Source organism: Accipiter gentilis, chromosome 26 (assembly GCF_929443795.1).
Source record: "Accipiter gentilis chromosome 26, bAccGen1.1, whole genome shotgun sequence".
Lineage (NCBI taxonomy): Eukaryota > Metazoa > Chordata > Aves > Accipitriformes > Accipitridae > Astur > Astur gentilis.
The window spans coordinates 21,569,114-21,587,714 of NC_064905.1; the positions used below are offsets into that span (position 1 = coordinate 21,569,114).

General features: G+C 39.0%; 1 protein-coding gene across 8 annotated transcripts; it reads left to right on the plus strand.

The window, feature by feature from the left end:
* Window positions 1-228: 228 nt before the first annotated feature.
* Window positions 229-18,307, plus strand: HSPA4 (heat shock protein family A (Hsp70) member 4). 8 transcript variants are annotated; one of them, XM_049829922.1, is made up of 20 exons: window positions 481-508; window positions 4,730-4,787; window positions 5,492-6,132; window positions 6,461-6,601; window positions 7,311-7,433; window positions 7,887-7,986; window positions 8,401-8,534; window positions 10,439-10,683; window positions 11,092-11,168; window positions 11,470-11,621; window positions 12,617-12,723; window positions 13,066-13,199; window positions 13,662-13,843; window positions 14,255-14,344; window positions 14,866-15,018; window positions 15,530-15,655; window positions 16,668-16,775; window positions 17,080-17,199; window positions 17,611-17,772; window positions 18,050-18,307. In XM_049829922.1, the coding sequence occupies exons 3-20, from the start codon at window positions 5,998-6,000 to the stop codon at window positions 18,251-18,253; spliced, it is 2,493 nt and encodes an 830-aa protein (XP_049685879.1). In that variant the 5' UTR covers window positions 481-508; window positions 4,730-4,787; window positions 5,492-5,997; the 3' UTR covers window positions 18,254-18,307. The 8 variants fall into 8 exon arrangements, with proteins under 8 accessions (XP_049685876.1, XP_049685879.1, XP_049685880.1 ...); XM_049829923.1 differs by lacking the exon at window positions 481-508 and having other exon boundaries at window positions 5,449-5,670; window positions 5,945-6,132; XM_049829919.1 differs by lacking the exon at window positions 5,492-6,132 and having other exon boundaries at window positions 229-508.
* The last annotated feature ends 294 nt before the right edge of the window (window positions 18,308-18,601 follow it).

Sequence of the window (18,601 nt, forward strand, 5' to 3'; positions counted from 1 at the left end):
ACTTCATCGCATTTTTCTCCAATTCTTACAAGCTTATGCAAGAAAACAAAAACAAAAACAAAAAACCAAACCAAACCAAAAACCCTTTCGCCAAGGAGACGGCGCAGCCTCCCGCCGAGGGGGCGTGGCCACGCCTAGCCCCGGCCCCGCCCCTGCCCTCCCGCGCCTGCGCCGTAGCCCACCCCCGCTCCCCCTCCCCTCCCCGCCCGCGGCGGCAATTCTCGCGAGATCGTGCTCGTCCCGCCCCTTTCCTCTCAGCGCTCCGCTCGGCCGCGGCCCGACGGGATCTTTCGAGAAGTCCCCCCGCCCCGAGGAGGCAGCGCCCGCCGCCGCCGCCGCGCATTTAAACGGGCCGAGCCGCCGCTCCTCAAGGCGCCTCAGTCCCTTCTCCCGCCGTAGCGATGTCGGTGGTGGGCATCGATTTGGGTTTCCAGAGCTGTTACGTGGCCGTGGCCCGCGCCGGCGGCATCGAGACCATCGCTAATGAGTACAGCGACCGCAGCACGCCGTGAGTGCGGGATCGGGGCGGGCCGCGCCGCCTTCCCGCTGCCGCCGCCGGGCTGAGGAGCGGGGCCGAGGCGGCGGATCTCCCGCTGAGGGGAGGGCGCCCGCTGGGCCCGGTCCTGCCCCGGCGTGGCGGGGAGGGAAGGCAGCCGGGGCCGGGGGGGTGGGGGGTGGGGGGGTCGGGTCGGGAGAAGTGGACTTTGTTAGATAAGTGCTTAAAGAAAGGACGGATACCGTGCGGCAGGCATGGAGAGGTGTTCCGGGTGACCCGCTCAGCTCCTTCCCTTCTCGTGTAGTAAGACCAGTTTGTCCTCCCGGAGGCAGGGCTGCGTTGTGAGGATTAAAAGGATGGGGTCCCTGATCATCAGAAAAAGCACCCGTGTCTCTGACGGGGGGAAGTCACGAAGCTTAATTTCCCTGTGAATTTATACGCCGTGCTTTGGCGCACCTGATAGCGTACCTGTTTGTTCTCCTGCAGCTCCAGTCCTGTCTCCCCCAGGGCAGCCGGACCGTGGAGGTGAACGCCGAGCTGGTGCTTCGCTCTGTGCGAGCTCCTTGGCCTGCTGCTGGGTCAAAGCTTAGAAAAGCTTCTTAGCAGCCTTCCCTTCAGCGTGCGTGCTTCTTTGTTCAGCAAGGGTTCTCAAAAAATCTGCGCTTTTTTGAGTATTGGGTCTTTTAAACTCTCACTTGAAACTAGCCACCAGATTGACAAGTTATTGGGATGGGGAACTGGAGTGTGAATAGACAGTACAGTGTCAGACATCTGCTTTCCTGGGAGGGGGATGGGCTGACCAACAGTGCAGTTTGCTGGTGAACTTGGTCTTGAAGCACATTACACGATACGATGCGTATAGAATATTCTAACTCTGGTTATATAAATAGGCCTCCCAACACGTTTCTCCTGAAGAGTGTGCATTACCTATTTTTAATGAGAAACTTGCTAAGAAGGAGAGGGAGAGCTGGGATAAAACTCTTCTGAGAATCAATTGCAAAATAAAGGTGGAAAAGGAACTTCCAGTGCGTCTGACCTGGAGGGGAACTGTTTGGAAAGCTGTCTTAAAAGTGTTTCTACTTCTTACTCTATGTTGTAGCATAGCTAGCTTTATTTTAAGCAGATACTAAAGTAAATACCTGTCTTGGTGAGACAAATGCATCGTCTTAGTTGTTTTGGGTGGTTTTTTTTTTTAGATCTCTCACATCTGTTTAAAAAGACCAGAGGCATAAAATGACCTTGCTTCTCATTAGACAATACCTAGGCTCTGTTCGCCTGTTACTGTCTCTAAGCAGGGAATAAATGGAGAAGGAAATTTTTATTTGGTACATGTGCTAGAGTAAGGACTAGTCTCTTATGTATTCTCAGTAATATGGAAGTTTAAAGGTTAGATGTACTAAGAAAATGTTTAATGTCAAGAATTTCAAAGCAATCTTCTGATAGCTCTAGGTATCTGGCCCTCAGAGAGTTGAAGTTCTGCTTACATATAGTTGAAACATGAACATGAGTCTCCTTCGCTGAAGGAGATGAGCTATATAAAATATCTGACACAATGAATAATTCGGTTATGAAAAGCTGAAGTGAAATGGAAAAAATTAGCATAATGAAAATGATAGTTTTTAACAGGACTTAATCTCCGAGCACTGTTCTGAGGCAATACAGAAAACAATTCTGTAAGCAAACCCATCTATTAAAAGAAATTCTTAATGATTTTTAAGTGTCTGTCTTGGAAACAGCCTGGTTCAAAAAGTCAGTGCTTAGCATTTCTTTACAGTGAGCTCTGGAGGGAGTTGTGCAAGGTGTTGTGACAGGTTTCCTCAGGAATTGGCTTGTGGTCAGGGTTAAACACTTATGTTTTCAAGATGACATCCAAGTTTTGGGAAGGATTAGCAGATGTGTGTTATTGTAATTGTTTGTATTGGTAAAGTAAACCCTACTCAATACATTGTGCTTAGTTCACTGGCACAGATGACATTCTCACTGAATCTGCTTTCAGCTCTGTGCTTGGATTCTTCCAGAATCCTGTAAAATTTGAGTGTGTATATCCAAAAGCAGTGCAAAACATGTTTTGTCTTTGAATATGTTATTCTGAAAATGGAAAAGTAGTAGGGAGAAAGCTAGTAAAAAATGAGGGTAAAAAAAAATGTAAGATTGTTTCCTTATCTCCATAAGGATGAAGGGACTTGAATTAAGTGCAGTAGTTGCAACTGATCTTTGAAAGCTAGCACTGATTTTCAGGGTAGAGGGATGTCTTCCAAAGAAGTGAAAGCAGGTGGGAGGGTAAGGGTGAAGTAGTGCCTGCAGGTGTGTTCAGGAAGTTCAAAGCTTTGCTTAAGTTGCTTCACTAGACCTCTGATGACCTTCACTGTGATTATGTTTCTACTTAAAATTCTATGGTTAGTTATTCAACCTCCAGTAAAATTGTGTAATAGTACAATTTGTATTTAATAAGTTAACCCTGGTTCATATGGTGAACTGATTTGGGGAATGAGACTGGCTGAAAATTCTTCCTTCCCTCCCTCTTCCCACTTGAACTTCCCTCTATGCTGGGTCCCTGTGTGGCTCCCTGAAGTTCCATTGGGAGCCAGGGGTAACTCGGAGAAGGACTGGGGTGGGCAGAAAGCAAAGGAGTGGAGCCAAGTAGAACCATCCCGTCTGCCCAGCTGCAGCTCCTTTTGAGAACCATGCCTGTTTATAAAGCCAAGCAGGGGGCAAGCATGTTTAAGAACAATGTATGCACTTAAGGGTTTATTCCCAGCGCATAATATGGAAGCCCATATTTTTGATTACTGTGCTGTATCCTTCTCTTGAGACAGACTTCTGCCTTGAGGTTTTAGTCTGGTGGGTTTAAATGGTTCTGTAATCTAAATTAGTGGATTTGTGGTAATGGACTGACGGCTTGTGAATCTAGCAGTGAAGTAGCTGGATATTTTGTTTTTGTCTAGGAGAAAAGCAACAATTCATGTTCAGGTCTTAATTCCTTTCTGGAGACCAGAGTAAATTAATAACTAGCTTCCTGCTCGGGGCTCATTAGATTTTTAGCTGTATGCTCTGCAGCTCCTGTTCCCTTAGCATGGGCTTTAGGGTCTGCATAGCGCAGAACTTCCTCGCTTTTAGTTAACTAATCCCTTGAATAATGGTTTCAAATAAGAGATTAATTCAGAAATATGTGGGCCTTGTTTCATTTGTTAAGTTATTAATAAATTGGAAGAAGATAGAAAACCAATGCAATTATATCACTCTAGTCCTCCATTCTGGTTTTGACAGTTTCTGTTTGGAAGGCCAATTCTAAACCTCAGGCTGAGTTGGAATTTGTTTCTTGTGGCAGCCCTATGGCATAACCCTGCTGTAAAGCAGATTCCTGACCTACCACATAGAGAGCGGCTTAATTATGCTGTTAGTATGTTGTGTGAATAGGAAAGATCTGCTTGACTAATGGCAATTTTTTTTTCCCCCTGGTAAGTTTACCTCAATGGTATGAGGAACTTGGATTAGAAGGCTGGATTTAATTTCATTAGGGCTTCTACAGTTTGTTAAATATGTAAATCAAGAGGCTTAATAGGACTAGGAATTTCCCCAAAAAAGGAGGATTTTTTTAATTCCATCTTTTTCAGAAATGCAAGCTGTCACAAAGTAGTTTGGAGTAAAGTATGATTTTTTTCTTTCTGTAATTTACGTTATTTCAGTGAGTACAGATGAAACTCATAAACACCAGTCTTTCTGTGCAGGATTTTTCTTCCAGCTCTTGAAGGTTTGCTTTAAAACTGGAAACCTTAGTTAGCATTTGGTACAGATGTGTAGGAATTATTTTCTTAATATCTGTTTTACCTCATGTATTTCTTCTGAACAGTTTAATGTTTCCTGTATTATTAGCCAACAACTTATCTTTGAGTGTCTTAGATATACAGGTAGTTATTGAGATAAAGGGTATCTACCCAATTATTACTCGGATGTAAAACTTGAAGTAGCATGAATAAGTTTGGTTTTAGTGCTGTCCTTCAGTGAAGAGGATTGCTGTTTTAACTGAACTCGTGCCTGTTTCTTTCCAGAATTCATAGAACATTCCATGCATATATTGCAGTGAGTGACCAACTTTCTCAGTGGACCAAATACTGCTTAAAATATCTCTAGTCTAATTGATATTATCAGCACTTTTATCAACACTTAACAAAAAGATGTGCAGTGCAGTTCTACCAATTGCTTACTGACTGGAAATCTTTCTTCTTATTGTAGATCATGTATAGCCTTTGGACCCAAGAATCGCTCAATTGGTGCTGCAGCTAAAAGCCAGGTGAGCGTATAGTTTGGGTAAAAGCAACTTCAGTAGTCAAGAATCAGATTAGCACAATGTATTTTTTATCATTGTAGGTTACAAATGTCTCTGAGCTGGTGTCCTAGTGTCTCCATAACTGTAATGAACAGCTGAGCTTAATTCAGCTGTTCAGCATGTAATGCTGCTTTGTCATATTGGACAGAATAAAGGTTGATAGTTGTATGTAATGTAAAAAAAAAAAAATAAAAAAAATCTTTGCCCTTCAATTTTGATAAAAACTAGTGTTTTCTTCTAGGATGCAAATGTAAATTCTAAAGCTAGGCAGTAGTGTTTCATCCTACCTTAGCTTTTTCCAGTTAGTGTGCATTATGATAGCTTTTAATTATGCGACTACCTTCTATAGAATTCCATTAAGTGCATAGTTTTGGCAGAAAGGGGACAAGCTTGAGCATAAATATATATATATATAGCTTTCTTGACTCTTTGTGGCTGGATTACAACCTAAATACTTGTCTTGGGCATTCTTGTTCATACTTTGAGTTTCTGTTGGTGTAGGTAGGTAAATATGATTTAAGGACTGAGAAGTTAAGCTGATTTGTCCTGCTTGTGACATTTGGGTCCTGCTGTATTGTATCTTGTATTGCTGTGAAACCCCTATAAAACATGATTTTTTTTGAAGTCCTCTACAGGAAGTGACTATTCAAACACTTGGTTTTTCTTAGCCTAAAATACCTAGAGATGTGTGAAGATTCATTATCTAGAATACAAAAATGACTGGACACAACCATGTTATTCAAGAACAGAAGAACTGTACTAGAACTAAATACAGATGTTTTTTCTGGAATTGAGTGTCTGCTTAGCTTAAAGAAATTCATTGATACAGAGATCCAGTAGAGATGAGGTATGTCCTGCAGAAACTAAACTTACAGAAAACTAAAACCAGGTTACTTAGGAAATAGACACTTGACTGAAACTGAATCGGAGGTAAATGTTATATGGTACAGTGCTTGTCTGCTTTGTCAATTACTGTGGTTTTTTTCCAGTATGTATCTTGCTCTAATGTAAATGAAAGAATTAAACTTTACTTGCGCTACGTGAAAACAAGCTATAATGATTTTTCACTTCTTTATTTGCACTGATCTCTGTTATTAATAAGACAATCTACCTTTTGTCAGTTAAATCAAGTTGACAATATCACGTTGGTGCCCTCCTGACTTTTTAAAGCTTCATGACAAGGTCCTTGAGCTGTTTTGTGAGAATATCTGTGTGTTGGCTGTCACATGCATGTGATGAACCTGAACTGGAGTTTACGTCAATATGCTTTTTATATTTGCAAAATTACTGGCTGCCACGCAATAGAAAGGTAGGGTGATAGGAAACAGGTAAATGGGAAGGACACTTTGCTAACATTTTTAAAGTGTCCTACACATATACTATGAAAATTGAGTGCTGTTTTAATCGATTTTAGAATCTTGGCTCAGTTTTCTAGCATACATTTTATTTTAAATCTCAAATTCCTGTAGGTTACCTGAGCAATCAGAGGGAAGTTGTCTTCTAGCAGCTGCCCTGATACTATTAAGATACAAATCGCAAAAATATTCTGGTGAGGGAAGCATGAGAACAAAACTGTCTTCTGCTTGAAATTCAGATGTTCCCCTGACACGTTGTATTAAAGATTTCTTTTTCTCTAGGTTATTTCAAATGCAAAGAATACAGTACAAAGTTTTAAAAGATTTCATGGTCGTGCATTCTCAGATCCCTTTGTTCAAGCTGAAAAAGCAAGCCTTGCGTATGAACTTGTCCAGCTGCCAACAGGCTCAACTGGCATCAAGGTAAGTCTGGCATATTTGAAAAAGAGCCAGAGGAGGGAACTGATAACGTTTCCTTTTATCTCCTTATTTTGAATCTGCTTGCTGTAGTTTCTGTTCTCTTGTGAATGGAAAGTCTTAAATGGGGAGTAAAAGGCTAATAATATAGATGGTCTTTCCAGGTGTTAGGTGAGACTGATTTTACAGTTGTAGAATTTCTCTGCCTTGCAAAGCCAGTCCCACACAAACTGTTTTAGCAGTTCTTTTTTCCTTCACTCCATGGTGAATTTGGAAGACAAGCTGCCTGGCCAGTGTACTTATTTAGCTGCTCTCCAGATACTGCAAGGGTGTAAGATGCTAGCTTAGTTCTTTGGGTGAAATGATAAAAATTTGTCTTTTTCAACAATGGCTGAACTTCTGATTTGGATTTTAGCAGTAACTAATTAACTTACCCCAAAACAGTAGGGAGAAAGGCATCCTAGGCATTGTCTAGCAATTGGAATTAAAAAATAAATAAATCTGTGTCCAGAGCAGCTTTGTGTATGTGAATTCTTAAATGTGCATTCCAGTGTTTATGTATTATCTTCTTGCAATTGCTGTGCATGAGCTAGGCTGTCAGAGCAGGTTGTCTAGAGCTGCATTACTTTCAGTAAAGACTGTTTCTTGCATGTGTTCCTTATGTTTGTAGTGCGTGGTTTTTACTGTAATGTGTGTACACAATTTTTATTTGAAGGCCATGTACATGGAAGAAGAAAGAAACTTTACTATTGAACAGGTGACAGGAATGCTTCTTACCAAATTAAAAGAGACTGCTGAGAATGCGCTTAAGAAGCCTGTAGTTGACTGTGTTGTTTCTGTAAGTATGTGATAGTACATATTTGGCTGGTATCATAAACTGAAATGATTGCAGCATTAAATTGCCCATTAAACTTGAATATTCAGGTATTTGTCTTTTCAGTTTAAAACTGAATCTTGCTCACATATCTTCTTCAAAACTAGACTTACTTCATTAATGGTAAAATGTCATAAATTGCTGCTAATTAGCAGCATAAATAATAATTGATACCTGTTTCTGTTTCTTTGCTCCTAAAATGAGTGGCTTGTGAGGCAGAATGGAAGAAGATTCACAAAAAGTAACTTTGTCTTCATGTAATGTTTTCTTTGCTTTTTCTCTATTGCAACTGAAATGAACACTAAATTTGAGGGATACCTCAGCTGTGCTCTATACTGACTCTTTAGACATGCTTGTCATTATTTGCTAAAGATGGCTCTTCTAAATGTTAATATTGGATATCTGATCTTCTTGCAGGTTCCTTGTTTCTACACAGATGCAGAAAGGAGATCTGTGATGGATGCTACACAGATTGCTGGTCTCAACTGTCTGAGACTAATAAATGAAACAACTGCAGGTAATACCTTCCTTTCTCTCCCCCTCGCTTAATGTTGTAGCTTTATTAGCTAAAAATGCTTTTAATCTGTTGCTGATCCATGCCCTCTGGAATTGCCACTGGTTTTGCAAACTTAAAATAGATTAGTTGATAAAGTTCCTTAAGTTCTGGTCTGTTTTTTCATGGCTTTACGGAGGCATAAAGGTATTTCTTGAATATCTGTTTTAATGCAGCTACTAGGAGGGGCTAATACTGTTTAATATTATTCCATGTTCCTTTAGCATTGGGAATTTTGTTTAACAAGATACCAATTTTTGTAGGTTGGAAAGTAAGATGAAATGCTAATGCTGTTGTTTACTGATGTACCATTTATTTCTTGAGGAATTACAAAACTGAAAGTCCTAACTATGCTCTTTCACTCTTGTTTCTCTGTAGTTGCCCTTGCATATGGAATCTATAAGCAAGACCTGCCTGCCTTGGAAGAGAAGCCACGGAATGTTGTTTTTGTGGATATGGGGCATTCTGCATATCAAGTTTCTGTTTGTGCATTCAACAAAGGAAAACTGAAAGTAAACAATCTATTACGCATCCATTTTAATTATCAGTAGAAATATTCATCAGTACACACATGGCCTGTGACAGGCAAGCTTGCCTGGCTTTACATAAGCATGTCCAGACAGCTCAATTCATATTCTTAAAATTGCACTTTGTCTGGAGTTAAAAGTAGGGCAGGGAGCTAGAGAGCTTTTGAGTGATACATGGAGGAAGGAAACATACCTTAATCGCCAGACTTTGGCAAAGAATAAAAAACCTGGATTAAATTGTTTGTTTATTCAGAAATTACCATATCTGACTGGGTGCTGCTTTCAAAAAATACTCTAGTTCAGTCATGAGATCTAGCATTAAAACAAGAATTCCTAGAATGGTGTAAGTGACAAACATTTTTTTTTAACACTCACTGTGGTGCTCATGTAAAAGAGTAAAAACATTCTGAATTACTTTAAGCTGCAAATGGAAGCTAAGCAAGTTACAGGGTACTTGTAAGTGTAAGTTGCCAAAGCATTACCATTTTCTAGCAAATACTAACATTTCTAAGTTGGCTTTTTTATGGTTACAGTCTGGACTTTTGCAGTTCCAATAATTTCTCTTAACTAGAAAAACAAACAAATTTTAAAGCATGGGGTAGTGAAACAAAGACAAGAGTTCTGAAAAAATTAGTGTTGTTGCTATGTTTCCTCTAGTGAGGAAACGTAACCTACTTTGTGTTTCTCAGATTTGTCCTTTGAACTTTGAAACCATAGAAATATGGAAGAGATGCTTTTGAGTATAGAATGGAGAACTGGACAGAAAGGCAGTTAAAAACAGCATAGAGACCAAACCTAGTCTGAAGGTGTATTGAGAATAATGTGATACTTTACTGATTTCTATTCGGGGGGCGGGGGGGGAGGGGAATTAAGTTCACAATATGTTTAAAGAGTAGAATCAGCTGAGGTGGATAGGGTACAGATGTTTTTGCAGATAATTCCTTCATTGGAAATGAGCGCCTATTTGCAAGAGTTAATAACACTTATTCTCTTCATGTTTTATTTTTAGCTTGGTGTAAGCATGTTCCACCCTTATGAGGCATCAAATATTAAACTGGGATATGATTCAGACTGACAGTGGCTAAGCAGAATTTGAAAACTCTGATGGTCTGCTTACAGTACAAGTTGCTGAACAGATTGTGTTGCTAAGCCTTACCCTATCTTCCTAAATTTCTTCTAAAAGTTGTCACCTCATTACAGGAAGGCTGGGTGCCCAAGGCTGCTTTTTAGCATTTGAGATAGCAGATGTTTTTTCTCCTGGAGCTTGTAACTGCTGTATGTATACGCTGCAATTCTTATGAGAATTATCATTTACAAAGAGGTCTAGTATTTGTGTAGCTGCCAGAATTTGTCTGTGGTAATGGTGGTTCTTTCTCCAACAGCATTTTGAACATATCTAGTATCAGCTACAAAAGGCATAGGATAATCCTGGTAGGCTTAAAAAAAAATCATATCTTAGCACATGTGCAACTATTACTGCACTTGCAATTCACATAAACTATCAGATGTTAGTAATGCAATTGCTACTTAGATTGGCCTGAAATGCAAGAGAATAGCTTAATTGTTGCCAGCAGTGTCCATGAAATGTGAAAGATGAGTACGGGATGTGGCTTTATTGTTTGGGTTAGGTTAGACTTCTAGATGAGGCTCATCAAAAGAAACTCTTTACTGGTGATGGCAAGGGCAGAATAAAAATGAACTTGTACCAGATCTTTTTCTGTTATGGCTGCACCGGTATAATTCGTCCTCCATAGTAATGTTGTGACACTTGCTTTCATTTAAAGTTGGAGTATATTTGAAACAAAGAAATGCTTTGACATTAACTGCTAATTGGTTTCACTGAGGTAATGACAAATTGTACTATTACTGAAGAGTTCAATTTTTTTAAGGTTCTTGCTACATCATTTGATACAACACTTGGAGGCAGGAAGTTTGATGAGATGTTAGTTGAATACTTTTGTGAAGAATTCGGAAAGAAATATAAACTAGACATAAAGTCAAAGATTCGGGCATTGTTGAGACTATACCAGGAATGTGAAAAACTGAAAAAATTGATGAGCGCTAATGCCTCTGATCTTCCAATGAACATAGAATGCTTCATGAATGACATAGATGTCTCTGGAACAATGAACAGGTAATGTTTATACTTTTACAAAGGTAAGCTTTAGAGTGCTCTTCAGTCCAGTTGGCTTCAGTCAAGGAAGAAACTTTATATAAAATACCAGTTCTTAGGATTGGAGGGAGGTGGGAAATGTGAGAACAACATGGGCAGGGGTGCTGCTCAAAGTGATAATGTTTAGAGACTGGTCAGTGGCCTTGAGTTGGGAGGGAGGGCTGTGAATGTTGCAAGTGTGCCTAGATGGCTAGAACCAAGTTTGTCTGGAAATATACTAAATAAGTTTAAAACTAGGATTGGGGAGGGAGAGAAAACCCTGCAGTACATAGTTAAAATGGCATTCTTTCAGTTTTGGCATCCTGTTATATGTGCAGTATTAACTTGCTTATGGTATGCTATAGCTTTATTTATGGCTTCTTCCAACAGGAGCAAATTTTTAGAGATGTGTGACGGACTCCTTGCAAGAGTAGAACCCCCACTTCGCAGTGTGCTGGAGCAAGCCAGTAAGTGTATATGCATTCTGTATTCTGCATACAGAAGAGACATCCGTAATGCAAGCTTCCTTTGGGTGTTGACAGAACTTGGACAGATGTATTTAGTGCACCTAACAATTTCTTGCTTAGCAGTTACAAGCTTGTTAAAATTTTCACATAAGCTAAGATCTGAAATTCTTATTGCTTAGAAACTTAGAGAAAAAGCTTAAAAGAATGGTTTGTCTAGTAAAACTTCTAGTTTACAATGTCAGTATAATCATGTAAACCAGAAACATTTAATCTATAAAACCAATGTCTGACTCTCTTCTAGAGTTAAAGAAGGAGGATATTTATGCAGTAGAGATAGTTGGTGGTACCACAAGAATCCCTGCTGTAAAAGAGAAGATCAGTAAATTTTTTGGCAAAGAAGTCAGTACAACTTTGAATGCAGATGAGGCTGTTGCACGAGGTTGTGCGCTGCAGGTAAAAAGTGCTATTTGTTTTAGCTGTGAGTATTATTGAAATCCATAAATATTTAAGCCAGAGTCCACAGGTAATGTGGGAGATAATTCATGTGTATCAGAATGGATTCGAATAAGCTTTGAAGGTTGTTGGAAGAATGAGAATAGTAGTTTGTGATTCCTTTGTGCTGTTTGTCTAAGCCAAATCAGTGGATCATTATAGCTTGTTGAAGCAAAACATCTACTCTGCTTCTGCTGTGTCTGGAAGCTGGAAGTCTGATAAAGCTCACATGATGGTGGTTTTTCCTCTAGGCTCCTTTGGGGGCCTAGGTTAAACAGGGGAAAAAATTTTTTTTTTTACAGCATTACTGATAAACTTGTGAGACGGCAGTTGCTTATTAACATGGATGGAAGTGAAAGCTTAGGTTCCTGCTAATGGAATTCTGTGTCCTGAGCTGTAATTAGTCACTACTGAATAGCTTAAGCAGTAGTAAATACTCTATAGTTAATAGTGCTACCATCTCTTGAATGCACCTTAATTTTGCTCTGATCACCTCAATTCTCTTTTCAAATGTGTAATATGTGCTTACAGCTATGTTCCATCGGTGGTACAAACTAGCTATTGTAAACTGCTTAAAAGAGAATTTTGTGTTACGGTATGCAAAAAGCCTGGTACTGTGTCACTCTAAAAAGTAACTTTAATTGAGGTTTTCCTATTTTTTTGTTGGCACTAAAAACAATTCAGTAGCCTAACCACACAAGCTGAACATGATGGCTCTAAATTAAACCTTGCATATTTTCACTTTTCAGAGTGAACAGATTGTGATAGCTTCTTGAAAAGGAAGGGTATATATGAGCTTACGGTGCTTATTATGCAGGTCCCAAGTCCATCAGTATTAGTGTCCCTTAACCTAGAGTAAATCTATATATTAAACAGCATAAATAGCTACTTACTGAATTAAATTACTATTCATCTGAAGTCTGATTGTTTGTAATATGGCTCTTGTGCTCTTTCAGTGTGCTATTTTATCCCCGGCTTTCAAAGTGAGAGAATTTTCTATCACAGATTTGATACCATATCCTATTTCTTTACGATGGAATTCACCAGCAGAGGAAGGGTTAAGGTAAAAAAACCTGATGTTCAATCTTCTTACATGTTTACATACAGCTTAAAACTAATGACAACTAGAGTAAATAATACTTCCAGAACAATGCCCACTTAACAATTCAAGCTTTGATACTTTTTCTGAAGTTAGTGATAATAGAAAACAAAACCAAGAATGGGTGGCAGTTCAGCACTTCCCACATGGCTATCAGTCTTATTTTAACCTAAAAGGTTAGGAGATGCTTTTGTCACTTCTTAAAGAAGCTTTTCCTTAAGATATAAGAGTATCTGGAAAAGTTTTGTTAACTTGTTCAGTATGTGGGATAATGCATCTGATAAAGTGCTCTGTTTTCTCTTACAGTGACTGTGAGGTCTTTCCCAAGAACCATGCTGCTCCATTTTCAAAGGTCCTCACATTCTACAGAAAGGAACCTTTTACTCTTGAGGCATACTACAGTTCTCCCAAGGAATTGCCTTACCCAGATCCTGCTATAGGTTAAGACCATTCTATAGCTTTATATTAAGTCTCGTGCATGTTTCAGGACTTTCTGTCTATTGTATAGTCTGGAAAGTGCAGCCTACTACAAATGCTGTAGGGACAGGTTTCCAAAGTCATGGATCTATAGTGAAATGAGTGGAATAACATGAAGTTCATGGACAAATAGGCTAAATAAAGAGCATCTTAATGTTGGAGCAAACCTGAAAGGGGCATACTGAGAGTTGTGCAGTCTTTTCCTATAGTACAAGTAACACCAGCTTTTACAGCATACACAGCAATTAGAATTCTCTGTGGTATCCTAGCATTGCTGAGTAAAAAACTGAATTGTTTGGATTGAGTAGGATTTGATATCCTCTGAGTGCGTTGCAGTGATCTGTTGTCAGCAACAGTCAGGTTTTACTTTACATTCAATGATTAAGTTAATCAAATGGTATTTTTTTCTCTTTGGGATTATTTAGCTCACTTCTTGGTTCAGAAGGTCACTCCTCAAACAGATGGATCCAGTTCAAAAGTGAAAGTGAAAGTTAGAGTAAATATCCATGGCATCTTCAGTGTTTCAAGTGCATCTTTAGTGGAGGTTCATAAATCTGATGAGAATGAAGAGCCTATGGAAACAGATCAGCATGCAAAAGAGGAAGAGGTAATAGACTTAATTGCTCTTAGCTACTTAGAAAACTGCTTTTATGACGAAGCATAATTGGCCAAGTTCTGGGAAGGTTCTAAGACTTGTGTAAGATTTCAGTAAATGTGTTCAGCAACTAAAATATGAAGATATGATTAAGTACTAACTGAAGTATGTCACACCGGTGACAGATTTCTTGAAACCAGGACTGTGAGGTATAGATTAAATAATTATGCTAGGAGTGAGCTGTTACTTGCCTAAGCAAAGACTAGAAGCTTCTAATTTATGCCTTGAGACTCCACTTCAGTTTTTGTTCTGTTTCTTTTGCCTAAAGAGCATTAGGCGTAATTGATCAGCCTAAGAACTAAAGCAATCATCTGCATGTGCATTGTTTTAATACGTTGAATTGGATCTGTCTATGAATTTCAGAAGATGCAGGTAGACCAGGAAGAGCAACAAAAGCCTGAAGAGCAACAGCAGGCCCAACCTGAAAATAAGGCAGAGTCTGAAGAAATGGAGGTAACATTAACATCTGAGAGACTTCTGTTTTCTTACAGGATACTCTGGAAGATTTATGAGAATATGTAGTGTGTGAGCCTATCTGCTGCCTTTGTCATAGCTCTGGAAGCTAAACTTTTATTTGAATATATTGGTAGTCTGTATTGTGATTGGAGCTTAAGAAGTACATAAATGGCTTGGGTGGTTGCAGATCTGTCAAGTGACCTAGTACTGATAAAATGGGTGAACTCTCCTGTTCATGGAAGACATAATCATTTAGTTTTCAGTAACTTAAATACTAGAAAAGTGTTCTACTATAAGCACCATCACTCCCATGAATGTAGTCAGTGTGCCCAGAAAATGTCAGTAGTTGCATTAATTATCTCTGACTTCTTTAGCAGCTGAAGTGTCAGAATGACAGATAGTATGTAGTTCTAATGTTGAAGTGCTCTAACTCAATAATACTTTTTCTATTACAAGTCTTGAATACTTGAACTGTTGGGTGATGCTGTTTTTACTTTGAGTTTATTTCTTTAATGCAGACTTCTCAGGCTGACTCAAAAGACAAGAAAGTGGATCAACCACCTCAAGCCAAGAAGGCTAAAGTAAAGACTACTACAGTGGACCTTCCCATTGAGAATCAGTTGGTGTGGCAGATAGGGAAAGATATGCTGAACTTATTCATTGAGAATGAGGTAAACTTTTACTTGTCCAAGCTGCAAATTTCACTAGCTGATCTACAGAAATTTTGCTGTTCATTAAACGTGGTTAATGCTTAAGGGTGATCAAGGAAAGATGAGAAGGAAAAAAAAAGTGCTGCTTTTTCTGAGGTGAACAACAGTGCCCCATGAAGCCAAAATACATGCTTCTTAAGTGAATGCTGTAATTCTTACTGAAGAGGTGTTCTGCAGGAGAGCTAGTTCATAGGGTGATTATTTCCAAAATCACCTGCAGTTACAAGGTATTCAATGGCTGCTACCATCAGGGTGAAGGTTCCTGAACTGGAGGAAGATTGTTCTGTACTGTATTGGATATCCCACCAAAACTGAAATTAGTTTTTATTCATGTGTTGTGTTTAGAACAGTTCTGTAAACTACAGCGTTTCAAAATCTTTAGTCAAACTTAAGCCTTTGCTAACAAGGTATCCTGGCAGTAAATGTTAAATAACTAGCTTTTTAGCCAACTAATTTGACAACTTTTTCACAGGGTAAAATGATAATGCAGGATAAGCTAGAGAAAGAGAGGAATGATGCCAAGAATGCAGTGGAAGAATATGTGTATGATATGAGAGACAAACTCTGCGGTATTTACGAGAAATTTGTTAGTGAAGATGTAAGTATTGCTAGCTTGATGGTTTCCTGATATATTTTGTTACAATGGACAGTATTTTAATAACCTTTGACCTGTATCAGATACTATGTTTACTTAGACTATATTTTCAGACTTTAAATCTGGAGAAATAGCTTTTAACCTTTCTGGCTATGAAGATAACCTTCTAAATGCGGCCCAAGTACAAGCAGATGGTACCCAGGATATATTGTGTGCTCTTTTCCAAAACAGTTGCAGCAATTAAGATATTATCAGAGCATGTGTTTTCAGACTGAAACAGAGTAGGAGCACTTGCAGAATAATTTTAAGGCAACCTATTCTATTTTGGCTCTTTGTCAGTATTCAGGAACAGTTTAAGATTAAAAAAAACAATCCAATGACAACCCTACCTAGGAACATAATAGGTGGAATTAGTCTGACTAAATGTGGGCACCTGTACCTGAACAGGCTGCCTAAAAAATCTCTTGGTATTATTAATTATCTTTCCCTGTTGGACTAAAGGAGCTTGGTGCGTAATTAATATGTTAGATGTCTACGTTAGTCAGATGAATCGCCCCAAACTCTTGACTAGATCCCCATTGATTATAATGGGAGCCTTGCCAGCAAGGTGTCTGCAGAGCCTGGGTACCTATGTCAGAGCTAAAACTGGGACAAGTTGAGTGAGATTCATGGCACCTTTGCTGAAGATAAGTTTCACTCTGTTCTCAGACTTGCTCGTATAGTGATGATGAAAATGTGAGGGGGGCGGGAGAAGGAAAAAATAGGCTTTTATGTGACAGTATTGATCTCAATTGTGGGTGCCATAGATGGTTCTTCCTTAGGCCTGGTCTCCACCATGAAGCCATACTGAAAAATATTTTATTTGTTTTTTTTTTACTGAAATAAGATAAAGAGTTCAGGCAGTTCTTTACCTTCCAAAAATGTAATCCTTCCAGAAAGGTTCCAAGTATCATTTAGTACCATCTGCCATCTAACAGAATTATCTCACCTACCTATTTTGTATGGATTGCTTTAGGATCGAAATAGTTTCACGCTGAAGCTGGAAGATACAGAAAATTGGCTTTATGAAGATGGTGAAGACCAACCCAAACAAATTTATATTGATAAATTGACAGAATTGAAGGTAAGTGATTCTTACATTCCCATGGGGATTTACTGAATCTAGAGAACTTTGTTCAAGTGGAGAGCTGTCTTGAGTCTGCTGATTCAGTGGTAACAAACGACTTAGTTTGCTTATTAAGTATATGAGGAGCAGATCTCCTGTAGACCTGTAATAATACAGGCTTGAGGAAGACTCAGTCTTCCCTGTAAGTGGAGGGAAGAGTAAAAGTTCCAAGAGTTCAGAAATGTTGATACATTCTGTCAAATCTTGCAGGATCATATTGTGATGCTGCATGGTTTTTCGTATCTGTTGTACTTTGTTTCAGACTCTGGGTCAACCTATTCAGGCAAGATTTCAAGAATCAGAGGAAAGACCAAAAGCATTCGATGACTTAGGGAAGCAAATTCAACAGTACATGAAAACTGTTCATGCATTCAAAGCAAAGGTATTTCCATACTTAACTTTTGGCAAATGCAAGGAAGTGGTACAAATCTTTTCTGAATTTTAAGTAAGCTCCTTTGAACAAAAAACTTGTGCAACCTCCTGGCTAGCTTCTGAGTTCTTGATATTTAACATATTTTCAGAAGTGGGTGTTGGCTGGAAAACCTGACAGTCTTTTTTTAATCAGGTGTTGATTTCCTTATGGGAGGGAAAATGCCAGCAGCTAGTAGAACTTTAGTTCTCTGGCTATAGAGCTGTAGTTGATCAGCTTGTGGTTGATCTCTGTGAACCAGAACAGCCTTCTGGCTTACTGGTCTTTCTTGTATTTTGAAGCTAAAAGTTTGAAGAAATAAGCATGCAGTTCACATGTTCAAAACAAATATTTGCACAGCTACTACTAATTTGGCTGTTTCAGGATGAACAGTATGACCATCTAGATGAAGCAGATGTAGCAAAAGTGGAGAAGAGTGCAAATGAAGCTATGGAGTGGATGAACAATAAACTTAATCTTCAAAACAAGAGAAGTCTTACTTTGGACCCAGTTATAAAAGCTAAAGACATACAAGCTAAAACTAAAGTAAGTCTGTATATGTAATTCACTGTATTTCCATGAATCTTTCTGTTTCTTGGTCTAGTTGTTTGTGCTCAGAGGAAGACTCTGATGTGAGAAATCTATAATTAGAAGGACAGTGATAGGTTATTAATCTCTTAAACATGCATATTGGGGAGCACCAGCCCCCAACTTGAATAACTTCTTCTGACCATACTCGATGGATAATTGGAGCAACAGTTTAAAGCACAACTGTTGGTATACAGAAACATTTCTAACAGTGTTTTATTTCTATGTTTTCTAGGAATTGACAAGTATTTGTAATCCTATAGTCACAAAACCAAAACCCAAAGTTGAACTCCCCAAGGAGGAGCAGAAACCAACTGAACCCAATGGACCAGTAGAAGGCCAGGGAGAAGCCAACGGTGGGTCCCAGGCTGCCGAACAGAGTGCTGCTGCCGCCCCAACGGCCACGGAAAAGAAGCTTCCCGAAATGGACATTGACTGAATTTCAGCACTTGTTTATATTATTGCAAACTACAATAAAGCTTTAAGTTGTCAACTTTGTATGTTCTGAATACAAATTGAAGCAAGTGAATACCACAGCACTCTTAGGAATTTTTTGAGAGGTTTGGTCAATGCATCAAGTCAGAACGCTTAGGTAGCTAACTACTCAGTTGAATAAGCAGTATTTCTTACCATTATGATTGTATTTAGAAGTTTTGGTATTCTTACTTGACCTCCAGGAACAGCCATAAGCTGGTTCTCCATTTTTAAAGTAGTGAGACAGCACCCTCTGAAGCCAGACTGAGCACACTGTTGTTTGTTCTCTTGTGGACTACAGCAACAGTGTTTA

What these genes read in the sequence shown, in the direction of transcription:
- HSPA4 (XM_049829919.1), top strand. Translation starts at nt 402, where the DNA reads ATGTCGGTGGTGGGCATCGATTTGGGTTTCCAGAGCTGTTACGTGGCC. An exon ending in TACAGCGACCGCAGCACGCC is followed by an intron (nt 509 to 4,729) that starts GTGAGTGCGGGA and finishes TTCTTATTGTAG; the next exon opens with ATCATGTATAGCCTTTGGAC. An exon ending in AATAAATGAAACAACTGCAG is followed by an intron (nt 7,987 to 8,400) that starts GTAATACCTTCC and finishes GTTTCTCTGTAG; the next exon opens with TTGCCCTTGCATATGGAATC.